This window comes from Lepidochelys olivacea (assembly GCF_965140295.1).
Source record: "Lepidochelys olivacea isolate rLepOli2 genome assembly, chromosome: 10".
In the NCBI taxonomy this organism is placed as follows: domain Eukaryota; kingdom Metazoa; phylum Chordata; order Testudines; family Cheloniidae; genus Lepidochelys; species Lepidochelys olivacea.
The window spans coordinates 36,160,959-36,176,116 of NC_140420.1; the positions used below are offsets into that span (position 1 = coordinate 36,160,959).

Below are 15,158 nucleotides of genomic sequence, written 5' to 3' on the forward strand. Positions count from 1 at the left end.
CACCAGCAAAAGCAACTTCTTTATTGTACCAAACGCCACATGATCCCGTGCAGCAGCCTCCATGGAGGAACTGGTCCTCCTCTCGCCACCCCTCCCCCCAACCAAAATCAAGGCAGTGCCACATTCGAGCCACTAGAGGGAGCCCCTGCCTCACATAGCCTAGAAGCACCAGGGGGGACTTTAAAAAAAAAAAAAAATAGTTAGGGTGAGATTCTCCACGGTGCGCATGTGATTTAGGAGCCAAATTCCCTTCAAACAGTGATGGGACCTATAGCCCTAAATCACACAGGCACTGGGAAAATCCCACCCCTATATTTTAGTTCCCGGTCACATTACCCCCTTGGCAGGCTAGCCTGGGATTATTCATGAAGCGCTGGCGGGGCGGGGGAGGCATTGAGACTGACCAAGGAGCTGGCCTGTGGGTTGTTTCATGCTCCCCTGGCACACGTGACTAGGCCTGACAGCTCCTAGGGGCAGTATATCAGGACCAGTGTACTTGAGGCGAGGCCCCTAAATAAGCTGGCGTAGGGTCAGAGGCTCTTGCACCTGCACAAGTCAATAGGAGCAGTGGGTGCTCAGCTCCTGAAACCAAGCCACTTAGTAGGTAGCCAAAGGGCGCTGCCCGTTTTCAAGCTCAGGGAACATAGGGCTTGAGCAGAGAAAAACAAACAGCTGCAGAAGTATAAGTAAAATGATGCCAAGGCCCCTGGGGACTGTAGAACAGTCACCAAGAGAGACAGCTACACCCGGATCGACTGCAGAGGCTACATCCCAGTGGGAGAGGTGACCCAAGCTGCATATCCACTCAGGTGGCCTATTCCTCATCTGGTTCCCTCACCCCTTGGGGAACGCCAATAGGCGGCTGTAGGATGTCAAGACCTGATCAGCTCAGGTAGGTAGAAGCAAGCAGTGCAGGCGAGCTTGCAAGAGAGATCCTGGTTTTGTGGCCTCATCCCTGGGGGCTTTGGGGGGAGGGAACGTGAGCTACATACAATACAGTCCCTCCACCGCACATTAGCAGCAGCATCCATGTAAAGTCGGTCAGTATCAATCCCAGTGGTGCGTCTCCACGAAAAGACCCACAGAGCGCTATGGACACTGAAAAGCAGCAGGGTGTGGTTCAGCAGGCGGCTGGCCACTGGGGCGGGCTCCACAGGTCACTGCTTGCGGAAAATGAGACACTTGTTGTTCGCGGGCATGTCCACCTAGAGGCACAAAGCCAGGGTTAGAGCTCTGCGGCAGCACCAAGAGGCCTGTTTGCCAGGCAGCCTGGCTCCAGCTAGCTGTGTACAAGCCCTAGAGCACCAAAGGTCACCGATGCTTGGGAGGGGGAAATGGGAAGACTCCAGCCCCAGCCTCTCCAGCAGGAGGCGCTGCAGGGAATGATGTGGACTATGATCAAATCACACCAGACCTCTGCCATGCCCACAAAAGCACTGGAAAGAGGCCAGCCCCCTATCCACCATCACCAACCAGATTCTGCTATTGGGGAGGGGGGAGCACTGAGGGTGGCCCTGGTTCATATTATTCCCTTCCACCTCAGGGCCCAAGAGGGGACGGACTCCTGTTTCCGCTGCAGAGAAGGAATTGTGCTTCCCCCACACGGCTAGGAAATGAGGGCCAGAGAACGCGGCTGGCCGTAGGAAGGAACTCTGCAGACAGCAGTGCCGGTGATTCTCCTAGTGCAGTGCTGCCTGGTCCTGAGTTCTCATTCCCTCCCACGAGCCGGGCCTGTTCCCAGTGCTGCAGCCTTAAAAGTGCCACCTTCGGCCAAGCCAAAGGGCAGAGTCCGGTCTGCCCAGCTCTGGCAGGGGAACCCCAAGGCATGCTTTGAAGGGTGGACAGTCCCATCCTCCTAGCAGTATCCCCCTGTATGTGGGATCCCAGGCCCCCGTTGGGCTCTCACTCAGGATCCAAGACAGGCATGTGCCCTCTCGGTATATGGGAATCCAGCACAGTGCAGCTCTAGGCACCCACCATCCTCTCCAGACACAGCCCGTTGGCCTCGGCCAGCTGCTGCAGCAGAGCGGTGTCCCGAAGGCCCCAGGCCGGGTTTCTGCCAAGGAGAGAGACCAAACATCTGGCAAATATATCATTCCCGCCACATGGCAACAGGCCCCCACGGTGCTGAGGGCTCCCGGACTCCGGGGTTCAGAAGAAGCCCCTCTCCCACAAAGGGGGCTAGGACAGCGGCAGCCCCAGGGATCCCGTCACCCTCAAGAGATCCTGTCTGGGGTTCTTGCCCAGGACTGGAGTCACCCCAGAATGCACCAGCTGTGGTGTGGTGGCTGGATGATCACAGGGAGAGGGGTATTGTGGGTAATGCTTTCAGCTCCTCGGTCAGTGAGTGGCTGGAGCAAGCTCAAAGGCACGAGGAGAAAATCAGAGCCAAGGTGCCGTATGCTGCCTATGACAGGGCACCTGCAAGGCCATGCCCTGTGAAATGTGGGGGTGCATGGGGAATGGGGGTGGGGCAGGGGAATGGCTGGGTCTAAGCTGGTGGAAGGACCTGGACTGACAGTCCCCAAGACTGAGCATCAGGTCCAGCATGGACACAGGGCAAGCTGCCCCCAGCAAACCCCAACCCTACCCGGGTGCGCTACCCTCTATGGGAGTTCGGTTTGCATGGCCCATCTTGCCATGGCCTCTCTGCTGAGCAATACTACCCACCATGGAGATGAGACGCAGCCAGGGCCCTAGGTGGAGATCCACCGCGCCATCCTCTGGCTGAAGCTGCACCTGCTATGCCAGCGACTGCATGTTTGAGCTTGGGCGGGATTCAAACTGCCAACCGGGGGGGTAAAGAGCTGCTGAGCCCGTTACCAGTCCCCATAGTTCCTCAGCCCCCATGGACCCTGTCTCTACCAATGCCCTGGGGCCTGAGCTGGCCTGTGGGACTCTGTATGTGCCTGGCTGGGTGCACCTTGGGGTCTCCTGCTTGTCCCTCTCTCAGCTCCTCCCACCCTGGGTGGTAACTGCTCCAGGCCACAAGAGAGGGCGTGTTGCCTAGCTCCTCCTACCCACCCCTTTTCCATGCAAAGGGAAGCTGTGGTCCCACAGACGGGGGGTGGGAGGGAAAGGGAAGGAAATGTACACTCTGCCGATTTGTGCCCTCCTCCCACCCTGCCCCACTTCCCAAGCAACTGGGACCTAAATCTCTGCAGACGCCTGCTGGGTCTGGGTCCTTGTTGGTATCAAAGAGCGCCTCCCCTGTGGCCACGGGGCATCTGGGCCATTAGATCCCCTTGGCCCAGCCCATCTCCCTCCCTACACCCGAGCCAGGCTCTCCTACCTCTGCCTCAGGGAGCAGTCGAAGTCCACATTGCTCTGCGGGCTGATCTGTCCGTTGACGGCGTAGGGCTGAGGGGACAGGACGTAAAGGGATTCATTACAGAGCCAACTCAAGGCATGCACTAGCTTGATGCCACAGACCAGGCATGATTTCCCAGTGGGTCGGGATTGGGCCCAGCCCCCACCTCACCCCATTCCTAAACACTGTGGGGGAGAAATCAGAGAGCAGAGGTGGAAACATGCCAAGGTCAGCAGACAGACCTGGACCCATGAACCACCCAGACCAATATGGTACGGGTGAGGCACTGCCTGCCAGACTGCACCCCAGATGTGTACGTAAGGCAGGGGAGGACGATGGGGATTGTGCTCACACAAAGGTACAAACTCCTGAGATGGGGGGGATGGAGGCGGAGTGTTCATGTCCTAAGCTGGGAGGAAGCTTGTGTTCTGCCTAGGACGTGTGTGTAAAACCTTGCAGGAGCCATCAAACGTACAAACCACAGAGCAGAAACTGTGAGCAGGGCCACCTGTGCTGGAAAGGGAGGCTGCCCAGGGCTCAGCACACTCAGGGCCAGATTTTCAGAAGTGCTAAGCTCCCAGCGTGCTAATCCATCCCCTAGTGGGTCTAGCTTAACCCCTCACTGCCTGGGCCAGCTAACAAACAGCCTAGCCCCCGACCCAGACACACAGCACCTGCTGTGCTCACTCCACCCGCCCTTGGGGCGCTTTCACCTGCCTGGACTGCAGGCACACAGTGTGTCCCAGTCCAGCTGGGCTGTGCCCACCAAGGGACCATTGCTTACCCCATAGGTGATCAGAACAGCTTTGGGTTTCAGCAGCTTCCCTGCTCCTTTGAACAAGCCCTGGGGAAACAAACTCAATAAAGGATGGAGCCTCCACGCACAAGAAATTGGACGCATGCCAAGTGTGCGATGGCCGGGCCCCTTGCAGTGCCCACCGGGGGCAGCCAGTGACCACCTCTTTCCTCATTTCCATGGCTGGTCGTGTTCCTCCCCACCCTGCCCCTCAGCGTCTGGGCATGAGCCAGCTCCAGCATGGCACAAGGGACCCTCTCACCCTTATGAAGTGGATGCGAAAATAAAAATCGCTCCACCTGTCCCATCCCAGCATCTGAGAGAAGGAGTCTCAGCTTGTTCGCTGGTACATATTGTGTGCCCCATCACAGCCCATTGGTGAGCATATACAGAGGTTTGTAAGCGATCTGAGGCCGTGGAGCCACATGGGGACGGAGAGGGGGATATCTAGAATCAGTTCAAGCTCATTTGCTCTCATTCTGACATAGGACCCTGCACACCTGAGGATTAACCAATGGGAAAGAGTAAAATTTGTCCCTCTAGGATGGGTTTGGAGTTAAACGCACAGGACTGGGAGTGAGGACTATAGGCAGGTTACTTCAGATGCCACATAATTCAGTTTCCCCATCTGTCCAATGGGGATAAAAGCACTGCGCTGCCCCAGGGGGTAGTGAGACTGAGTTCATCAATGTCTGTGAAGTGTTTTGGGATCTAGGACAGGAAGGTGCTTTAGAAGGGACAGTATCAGGGGTACAATCAAGGAATAAACATCTATAATCCACTAGATGGCACCACAGCTCTTCCGAATATTGGTTACCCAAGGCTAACCAGGGAAGGCCAGCTGAGATGCCAGGCAGCTAGCCCGTGACTGTACTCTGTGTGCAGAGACCGTCTGCCCAGCCCAGCGGGGTCCAGAGAATTCCCATAGCCCCAGACAAAGGGCCCTCACCTCAGTGCACCTCATCTCAGAGATGTGCATCATATTGATGTTGACGATGAGATCCAGGGTGTTGGGCCTCACGCCACCCCACGTCTCCCAGCTCTGCGATGAGTCCAGGAAAATCGGTGGCCTCACGTTCCTGACTCTCAGCGCTGCGATGAATGCAGAGATGCTGTGGGGGGAGAAAGGAGAGCACCTCTTGATGGGCACGCCAGACCCGAGCACTGCACAGGTACTTGTTCCCAGCCACAGAACTGGCACATGCAACTCCTGCTCCAGGGGAGTGCCTGCCTTCTCTCATCCAGCACGGGGTGGGGGGGGTTGGGCCAGGGCCAGCATTGGAGTCAGTGGAGCAAAGCTGGGCCAAACCCGAGTGCTTCTACAAATACAAATCCCAGCCCTAACCTCGGTGTCACCGGGGAAGCAACCCTGCAGCTCAGCAAGGAGCTCTTGGGCAGGGGCTGGAGCTGGTCGGATAACTAGAGACCTTCACACTCCAGGACTCCTTTCCCCAGCATGGACTTCCCCTCCCACTGCTGAGTGGGAAAACAGGCCCCACTTCCCCAGCTGTCCCCTCTCATAAGCGCTGTTATTAAGCTGAAGAACAGCAGCTCTCTCCCCCTTCACCATAGTCAGAGCCTCCTCCAGGCCCCCAGGTTAAAGCGGAGATCTCCTTCCAGCCTCCCATTCAGGTCACTCTTTCATAATCCTGCTCGGAAAGTGTAGCCTATTAAATCCAGGGTGGACTGCCGTGGAAACTGCACCCCAGCCCCTCCCGCAGCAGCTGCGGGCAGATCACTTCCTCTGTTTTAAAAAGGGGCCTCTGACAGAGTTCCTCACATTTTGGGTTTCCAATATGGGATAATCGAAGGGGCAGATTTCCAGAGACTCTGGGCACCGCAATCTCCTGCTGAAGTTAATGATTAAACTGCAGCAGCTCAGCGCCTCTGAAAACCACCCCACACCCAAGGCACTCTAAAGGTGGGGTTGAACTCCTCGGTCTTGTTTTGGGGCAGGGACTCTTACTGTGCAAGTGTCCTGCGCCTAACACAACTGAGCCCTGATCTTGATTGGGGCCTTCAATCACTACAGTAACAGAAAACCTGTTTGTATGTAGAAGGGGGCATCAGATGATGTAATTAGCAACTTCTTCAGGGTGTTGTGAGGAATGCTTTGCAAAATTAAGTAATTTCAAAATGCAAGATATGCTACCAGTGCTGAAATGCATCTCTTAAAAGAGCATCCGGGGTCCCTGCATTTGTGGCTCAATGGCCCGCATAGGCCTATGAGTGAAATAATGTTTTTTCTACCCGACAGCCCTGCACTCTCAGCCTGGCCTCTGAGAGTCAAGCTGAGTTCTTGCTGGTGTGTGCATCCTTGGGATCCTGTTATCAATTCCGATGCACACAGCAGCACAGACACCAGATCTCTTTCCCAGAGCCAGGCTGGCCTGGCAGGAGCAGTGAAAACCTCCTTCTGGAAGCAGGTTGCTGATTTATAGCAGATGCATCTGATAACATAATGAAAGGTCTCACCACTGATAAGATGTGAATACAGCTTAAGGGGAGAACCAGGGTGGATAAAAACCAATGATTTTAAAAAAAAGATTAAAAAATAGTTTTTCCTCAAAAAGCATTTTATCAAAAAATCTGATCTAAAGATAGTTTTAATTAAGATACATTATAGCTCAAAGAGATCTCATCATGGAATAGGGATTATAAATTCTAATTCTATAGTATGAGACAATATATTCATGTCATGTTTAAGAAAAGTTTTGTAAAGGAGTTCCAACAGTTCATGGATTAGGGACCCAGTTTTATGGGGTTCCAGGGGCTTCTGTATAGATTATTTAGGTTAATCTTTCTGTCTACCCAATGGGACTCTGTGCTCAGTCTATAAGATACCATCAGAGATGCTTAGTTTTGCAGTTCTTGAACTGTGGATTTGTGTCTCCAGAGATAACATGCTTGTTAACAGCAAAAAGGTTTTTAAATCAATAAATATATAGAGGTGAGAAATAATATACCTCAACCCTATTGTCCCTCTGCACATTTGTGTACACACAGAGTCAATCCTTACCTCTCTAAAAGTGCAAAGTTTCAAAAAGTTCAATGAATAGAAGATTGTTAGAGGCAGAATAGATCTGGACAAGGAGAAGAAGTCTGGAGATAAATGTGAGAAGGGAGGGACAGGCAGCAGAAACAAAAGTGAAACTGTTTGAGCAGCATATTCCAGAAGCCTTGAGGTCTTTCTGAGTGTAGCCTTCATTGATTTGAGATCTACCATACCGTTCTCACTGGAAGGGAAAACCTATAATGGCAGCAGGCCGTAAAACAGACCCAGTTTGGGAATATTTTAATGAAGTTCCTCTACCTGTGGCATGCATGCAAAATGCAAACAGTGCAACAAAGAAATGCAGGGCCTGGTTGCCTGAATGAAACAACATCATGAAAAGTGACCCTTCTCAGGAGGAAGCTGCGTTGATGATGATGAAGAAAGGAACATGTCTGAACATGCAGGATCTTCAGGTTGGAAAACTTTTTTAATTTCATATTTCTTTAAGGAATGCAGTGCTCATTTGATGCACCTCCTAGCCAAAGACTTCAGTGTTCCAGAAATAAAGGCTAATGTTGAAATTGCAAAATACTTCCGTAACAACCATTTTGCAGCAGCTGCTCTGAATAAAGTGGGAGGAACCAAGCTAACTCTCTCACAAGACGTGCGATGGAACTCAGCAGTGGACTGTTTTGAGCACTAGATCAAGAACTGGCCTAATCTGATGACAGTTTGTGAACAAAATCGTGAAAAAATAGATGGCACAGTCACAGCCAACGTTCTCAACATGGGGCTTAAGAGAAATATTGAACACATGCTGAGTATCCTGAAGCCTATTTCTGTAGCCTTGAACAAAACGCAGGGAAATAGCTGTTTTACTGCTGATGCTGTTGAAATTTGGAAGGAACTGAGTGAGATCTTCAAAAGAGAAATATGCAATGAAAGAGTTAAATGACAAGCATTAAAAAAAACTGAATGGGACAAGCACTAACTCCAGCTCATTTTCTTACAAATATTCTCAATACTCGGTACGAGGGTCAAACCTTAAGTGCTGAAGAAGAGGAGTTGGCTATGGCATGGACATCCAGCAACCATCCTGCCATAATGCCAACCGTAATAAACTTCAGAGCTAAGGGTGAACCATTCAAGAAATATATGTTTGCTGATGTTTTAAAGAAAGTCACACCAGTGAACTGGTGGAAGCCACTTAAGCACTTAGATTCAGAGACTGTTGAAGAGATCTCACTTTTAACAACAGTAGCTTCTTCTGCCAGTATAGAAAGAATATTTTCTTCCTTTTGACTAATTCATTCCAAACTGAGAAATCATCTGGAACCTGACAAAGCAGGGAAACTTGTTTTTCTTTTCCAGATTACGAACGAACAGAAAAATGAAGGTGAAGACTACTGAGTTAGCTGCAGAAGCCAAGTTTCTCATGGTGACCAGGCTGACACAGTCTATTTAATTTGTTGGTTTTTTTAAAATTCATTTAACTATTTTAATTAAAATAAATTTTAACAAAAACAAACATGATTTTAAAAACATTGAATGTTTAACTGAATTAAAAAATTCATATGCTTATTTTGCTAAAATACTATAGATTTGCTGTTGAATACATAACATTGTTGGTTTAGTTAAATAAAACAATTTAAATGTCTGTCTGGTGATGTTCTCCTAATACAGCATGGCAAGAAAATCTTCCAAATATTATTCACCTCCCAATGACTTCATAAATATCTGCTTCAATTACCTTTGGTAAATGAAATAACCAAATAATCATTCATTTTCCGATATAGCTGTAAAACTAATCTGAAAAGTGTTCAAAATAAATCACTTTAAAAATGTATAGTGTGTAAAAATTAAACCTACATCTATCTCTGAGTTGTGAAGAATATGTATTAAGGTTATAACAACCCACAAGAATGCACCTTTATGGAGAAATCCATGATTAAATCGAGTCATTTCCAGAATCAAGGGGCTACTGCTGAAGACACTCCGATCTCAACTTCTTATGGGGCAAACCTAGAGGCTCTCAAGATGAGCACATCAGTTGCCCTCTGACAGCAGGAGAGGGGTCCTCTTTAGAGGAGACGTGTACCAAAACTGCAAAGAAATGCATAGCCATATCCAGCTATTTAGCTCACTGAATAGACACTAAGAGCAAGTCAATTTTAGACCATCACTTGCTAGATCACCTTTTAAATGGGAACACATCCCAGCCCTCTGCATCAGGAGAGACAGAACAGCTACACAAGGGGTTGAGCATCGCAGTCAATCCTATTTGTAGTATGACAGCACTTTGAGGCCCTGATCAAGGTTGAGGGCCCATTGTGCCAGGTGCTGTACACACACCATAGCACCAAAGAGCTTACAGTCTAAATAGAGATGACTGATGGAAGAACGATTCTTGTCCTATCTTACAGAAGGGACACAGAGAGATTACGGGACACTGGCCAGGGCCCAAAGGGAGCCTGTGGCAAAGCCCATCTTCCCAAGCCAGTCCTTTAACCCCAAGAGTGTCTTTGCTATAGACCATTCTAGGAGGGTACAGGAAAGCCCAGTGCTTTGTGCTGACAAACAGGAACACATCGGAGCGGGGTGGGGGATTAAAAAATGTAATTCCTATTTTCCACTCTGTCCCTCCCAACCCCCCTGCTCAGTCAATGAGGTCTGGAGGACTTTGCCTGTTTTACAACCTAATGGTCTGATTGGCAGCCGCCCTGGCCTATCCCCAGTGTCGTCACTTACACCAGATAATTTACACCCACTTTGCATTAGTGCAAATGGAGATTTGAGGCCAGGGGCAGCTCTTCAGAAAAACTAGAGGTGGGGTGGGGTGAGGTTGGGCTGGCATACAGATGTGATTCCGTGATATCCTGCAAAGCTGGGCCCGGGGCAGAAAGCAGAAGACAGAGACCTGTGAAAATTGGAGGGGGCAATCCAAGGTCCTGGGGGGCACATCTTCCCTTTGAACATAACAACCCTGTAACAGGTGCAGGGTGATGGTGAATCAGGTCTTCTGTGTCTTTTCCCGAGCCTGGCAGCAAGAGGCAGACACAGAGCCCCCGCACTGCAGGTTACAAACACACAGGAGACCCTAGCCCCACACTCTCCGACAGCCCAGACACGGGCCTTCCAGCCACTGATTCACAGCAACGAGGCACTGCACCACAAAAGCAGCAGAGAAGCCAATCCTGAACAGACTCAGGTCTGTGCTTGGTCTGATACCAGTAACAGGGAGGCAGGATTTTTCCCAAACACACAGCAGGGTCCCTCCATTCCCCAAGCAGCTGTTCCAGCACAGACACTAGGACTGCCAAAGCCAGTCACCAGGCTGAGACTGTCTAGACAAGAGGGCACAGACCGAAAAGGAGCATGCAAATCTCCCATCGCAGCCATGGCAACGGGGAAACTTCAAAGCCTGGTAACTCCAATTCTGACAGACCCGGAATTTCAATCAAGAGCAGGCTGGCTGGAAGTGAGGAGAGAGTTTAAACCAGTACCAAGACATTTAAAATGGCCAAGTTCCATGCATAGGCTTCAAGATGTGCACTTTTAAACCGACAACCAGTGCTGGTGAGAGGGAAGGTGAACCAGGCCGGTGTGTTAAGGGTTTCAGAGGAGATTTGGCAGAAGGGTGAAGAGAAACAATTTCCTAAAGTGCATTTTCAAACATTCTTTTCCCGAATGTAAATTGGAAAGGGATCTGGGTGTGTCATAGTGGATCACAAGGTAAATGTAAAAAGAAAAGGAGTACTTGTGGCACCTTAGAGACTAACCAATTTATTTGAGCATGAGCTTTCGTGAGCTACAGCTCACTTCATCGGATGCATACCGTGGAAACTGCAGCAGACTTTATATATACACAGAGAATATGAAACAATACCTCTTCCCACCCCACTGTCCTGCTGGTAATAGCTTATCTAAAGTGATCATCAGGTGGGCCATTTCCAGCACAAATAAGGGGACTGTTGGCCCCTTACTAAAACTCAGTGAGGGTTTTTGGTTGGCTAGGTCCCAGTACCAAAAGGAAGGGGAAGGGGTCGATAGGAAACCAGGACCCTGAGACTGACAGTCCCCAAGGGCAGCAGGGAGAGGCCAATGCTCCAGCCTGACTGACAGGGCAGACAGGAAAATGACCGAGTCAGGGGGTCAAAAAGGTCCCGTCCTTCATGTGAGCTGGAATCGCCCTGTGTCAGACAGGCAGAGTGGGGTCGAGCTAAGGAGAGAGCAGATCCCGTGCTGGGAGCAGGGCTGCAGCCACAGAGCCAGAGAGAGAGTCCAGGGAGAGCAAGTCCCGTGCTGGGAGCAGGGCTGCAGCCACAGAGCCAGAGACATAGCCCAGAGAGGGCAGATTCTGTGCTGGGAGCAGGGCTGCAGCCACAGAGCCAGAGGGGCCAGAGAAGCAGCCCAAGGGGCTGGAGGCAGAGCAGCAGCATCAGTACTGAGGCGGAGTGGAACCAGAGCTAGAACAGTGGGGCTGGGGCTGGAGCAGTCTGGAGCCGGGTGCGGTGAGCAACTGGGGCCAGCCAAGGGGGGGCCCTGGGCAAAGGGCCCAGCACAGAAAGACACCCACAGCCAAGGGTCCTTGCAGGCCAGACTGGGAAGGGGATCTTACCCCGATGGGGGGCTGACGTTAGGAAGAAGGGTCCCACCACCCAAAGCCCAGAGGTGTGTGGCCGCCACCAGAGCAAGTGTCCAACCCGCAACATCCCTGCGGCACAGCCAGGGCCTGAGAAGAAGGTCTGGGACCTACAAGGAACAGACTGTGAACTGCCCTGACATTCCAGAGACACTGTTTGTGATGTTCCCTGCCACAGAGTGGGGTGATGTGTTTCCTTTAACCTTTCCCATTTTCCCTTATTCTTTTTAAATTAATTGCTGATTAAATAAATTGTATTTGCTTTAAATTGCATGTAATGATCAGTGAGTCAGGGAAGTGTCCAGTGCAGAGAGAGTACCCCAGAGTTGGGACACTGTAGTCCCTGTCCTAGGTGACCACAGCAAGGTTGGGGGGGGGGTCGAGCCCCCCAGGAATCCTGGGCCCAGCCTTGTTGGGGTTTCAAGGACTCTGCCAGACAGGAGAGTGGAAGGGGAGTCCTCAAGGGCAGGGAGGCCACTAGGTAAAGGAAGTGGGAGCAAGGACTCAGGTCCTTCCGCTAGCCCATTTCACCCACGTAGTGCAGAAGCCAGGAAAGTTCCCCACAATAGCGGGACCATTCCCCCACTTACATAAACATGAGTCAGTGTAACACTGTTGCACAAAAAGCAAACATTCTGGAATGTATTAGCAGGAGCTTTGTAAGCAAGACACAAGAAGTAACTCTTCTGCTCTACTTTGCACTGATTGGGCCTTAACTCATTATTCCCATTTTACAGATAGGGAAACTGAGCCACAGATGGGTGAAGTGATTTGCCCAAGATCACCCATGAGATCAGTGGCAGAGTCAGGAACAGACCCCAGCTCTCTTAAGTCCCAATCCAGTGTTCTACCTATTAGACCACACTCCTCAAATGACGCAGTAGTACTAGGTGGTTGCCAACTAGATCTTCATGCAGCTTGGCAGCACATTCTCATGTGCCCCATGTGACACCTGAAAAAACAGGCTCAGAGTTTCTCAGTCCAGGCAGGCAAAAATCAGTGGCAGCTTTTGAAAATCTTAGCCCAAGGGACTTGCCTGCCAATGCGGATCTACGAGCTCCTGGCTCCCAGATCTGTGTTCTGACTACTAGGCTAAACCTCTCAATGTAATTAGTTACATTATTGAGATTGATCTGTGAAGACTGAACGGGATGGGGATTTTGACTGCAAGCATCCTGAAATATATTCTATTGTTTTGATTTGGAATAGAGTCAGAGCAATGCCCAGAAATCTTCCTGACTGGTTTCTGGGGTTGGTTTAGATTTGTTTCCTTAGTAAGCATATCCCCGAGAAGGGGATAAGTTAGTCAAAAATGCAAAAGGTAAAACAACAACAAAAAACTTAAAATCAGACAAGAAGCCGAGCTCCAATAGCCACCTCTACTGCCAAGCAAAGGGACTTACCCAGAGCCGGGATCTTTATGGGTCTGGTTTCCGGATGCAATTAAGCCTGGATCAGACCAGAAATCCACAGGAGTGGAGTCACAGAGCTGTCACATGAGCAACCCCGCCACCAACTCCGCAGACCCGCCCTGGATGGCAGGGCTCGCGTTAGACCATGGGAGATGCGTTAACGCAAAGACAATCGTGGTAACTCTTGCTGCAGGCGAGGCCGGGCAGGGGGCAGCCGAACAGAGACTGGTCAATGAACAACAGCCCGGCGGTACTGAACCAATCTGGGCGCGAAGCGTCCCTCGCCGGGTGCCGAGGCGATCGCCACCACGAGCCGCCCTGGACTCGCCGGACACCCGAGCCAGGCCCCTGACACCCACACCCGGGGGTCCCCCTCTAACACGCCCCCGGGCTCGGAGGCGGCGGGCCCCGCCGGCAGCGCGCCCCCACCTCTCGAGGCACTTGGGGTCCACGTCGGAGGGCTGCCAGAGCAGGCTGGGCAGCGCCCGGGCGCAGTGCACCGCGTGCTGCCCCGAGCCCGAGGCCACCTCCAGCAGCCGCACCTCGGCCGCGCCGGGGCTCACGTAGTCCCGCAGCACCCGCAGGATGGGCTCCTTGTTCCGCTCCGCCGCCGCTGCCACGATCATGCTGCGGGGAGCGGGCCCCGGGAGCCGCCACCGCCGCAGCCCCAGCGCCGGGAAAGCGCCTCGGCTCCACGCCGCGGCGGCGGAGCCCAGAGCGGGAGACGGCCGGAGCGCGCAAGGCATGCTGGGAGTTGTAGTCCCGGAGAGTGCGGCATCCCAGGAAAGGTCGCGGCAAGGGCAGAGGAAAGAGACAACAAATCCCAGAATGCACCAGTCCAGGTTCCCTGTCCCGCCCCCCACCTTAAAGTGACCGTAGCCAATTTCTCATGGGAAGATGATGGGGGGGGTCATAAAGGGGGCGGGGGGAGGGGGTTCGTGCAAATGCCCCCAAAGGGAGGGACATAATCCTGCCCCGCTCCGGGTCTGCAGGGGGAGCTCTCCAGCCCTTGCTTGAAATGACAGCCCCACAAAGGAAAAAGGGGATCATGCCCCACAAGGAGGGGAGAGGGGGCAATGCCCCCCGCAGACTCCCGCACCCCCGTGCTGCTGGTGGCTGGCAACACGAGTAACACGGGGAGGCAGCAGGGGGACAGACAAATAAAAGGGGGGCTCAGAGGGGGGCCAGGTTAAAGAGGGGCTCTGATGGTGCAGCCGATGAGAGGGATTCCAGGCAGTCTGGATGCACTGAGGGTGAGGGCGGGCACGGAGGGGCATCCGAGAAGAAAAAAATGGTTTCCTGCGCCGCCCGGGAATCGAACCCGGGTCGCAAGAATGGGAATCTTGCATGATACCACTACACCAGCGGCGCGCCTTGCGACGGGGGTTCCTGGCCGATCCTGTCATACTATGCCACGCAGCTCCATCTATAGGCTCGCCACAGTATTGTTCTGCAGGGCTAGCGAGGATTAGCAGCGGGATGGCCACGGCCTTGCTAGTGTAGGAGAATACAGACGCAAGGGGGCTCCCTGTTACACCCCAGCGCTGCGGTGGCCGGCACGGGTACTTACCCGCTTTGCAGCCGCTGCTCGCCTGCCCTTGTGCAGTTCTGCCGCATTTTGCAGCTCTTGGGAGTTGACTCTCGTGGCGGTCTTTAAGCCGCCACACTAGCTCCAGAGTCACTGCCCCCCCCCCCTTCAAATGCCTGGCACAGGGGAAAAGCCCCATTTTAAACAAATACTTCAGGTGCTTAATTGCAAATACAGTCAACAGCTACAGCTGCGCCTTTTAGTCTTTCCTAAGGGATAAATAATGAATAGGGGACAATAATAATTCGTGATTAATAGAAGAATAACATGATTGATAATATATCTTACATTTCTACAGCCCCGTCCATCCTGCAGGATCCCAAAGTGCTTTATAGACTCTGCTATACAGAAAGGCTGCCCATAAAATGCAGCCATCTCTGGAGCGGAGGAGGGCAGTAGCCATCCAGTGCTGCAG

The 15,158-nt window shown here is 52.1% G+C and overlaps 1 protein-coding gene across 1 annotated transcript; it reads right to left on the minus strand.

The window, feature by feature from the left end:
• Positions 1-13,893, minus strand: METTL26 (methyltransferase like 26). Its single transcript, XM_084640550.1, has 6 exons — positions 13,585-13,893; positions 5,056-5,218; positions 4,095-4,154; positions 3,293-3,360; positions 1,978-2,056; positions 1-1,205 (listed from the first exon to the last, which is right to left on the minus strand). The coding sequence occupies exons 1-6, from the start codon at positions 13,779-13,781 to the stop codon at positions 1,158-1,160; spliced, it is 615 nt and encodes a 204-aa protein (XP_084496676.1). The 5' UTR covers positions 13,782-13,893; the 3' UTR covers positions 1-1,157.
• Positions 13,894-15,158: the final 1,265 nt, after the last annotated feature.

Excerpts from the sequence above, each read along its gene's own strand:
- METTL26 (XM_084640550.1), bottom strand. The coding sequence starts at position 13,781 with ATGATCGTGGCAGCGGCGGCGGAGCGGAACAAGGAGCCCATCCTGCGG. Across the intron at positions 2,057-3,292 it reads GACTGCTCCCTGAGGCAGAG|AAACCCGGCCTGGGGCCTTC; the intron begins GTAGGAGAGCCT and ends TCTCCTTGGCAG. Across the intron at positions 1,206-1,977 it reads GGCTGTGTCTGGAGAGGATG|GTGGACATGCCCGCGAACAA; the intron begins GTGGGTGCCTAG and ends TTGTGCCTCTAG.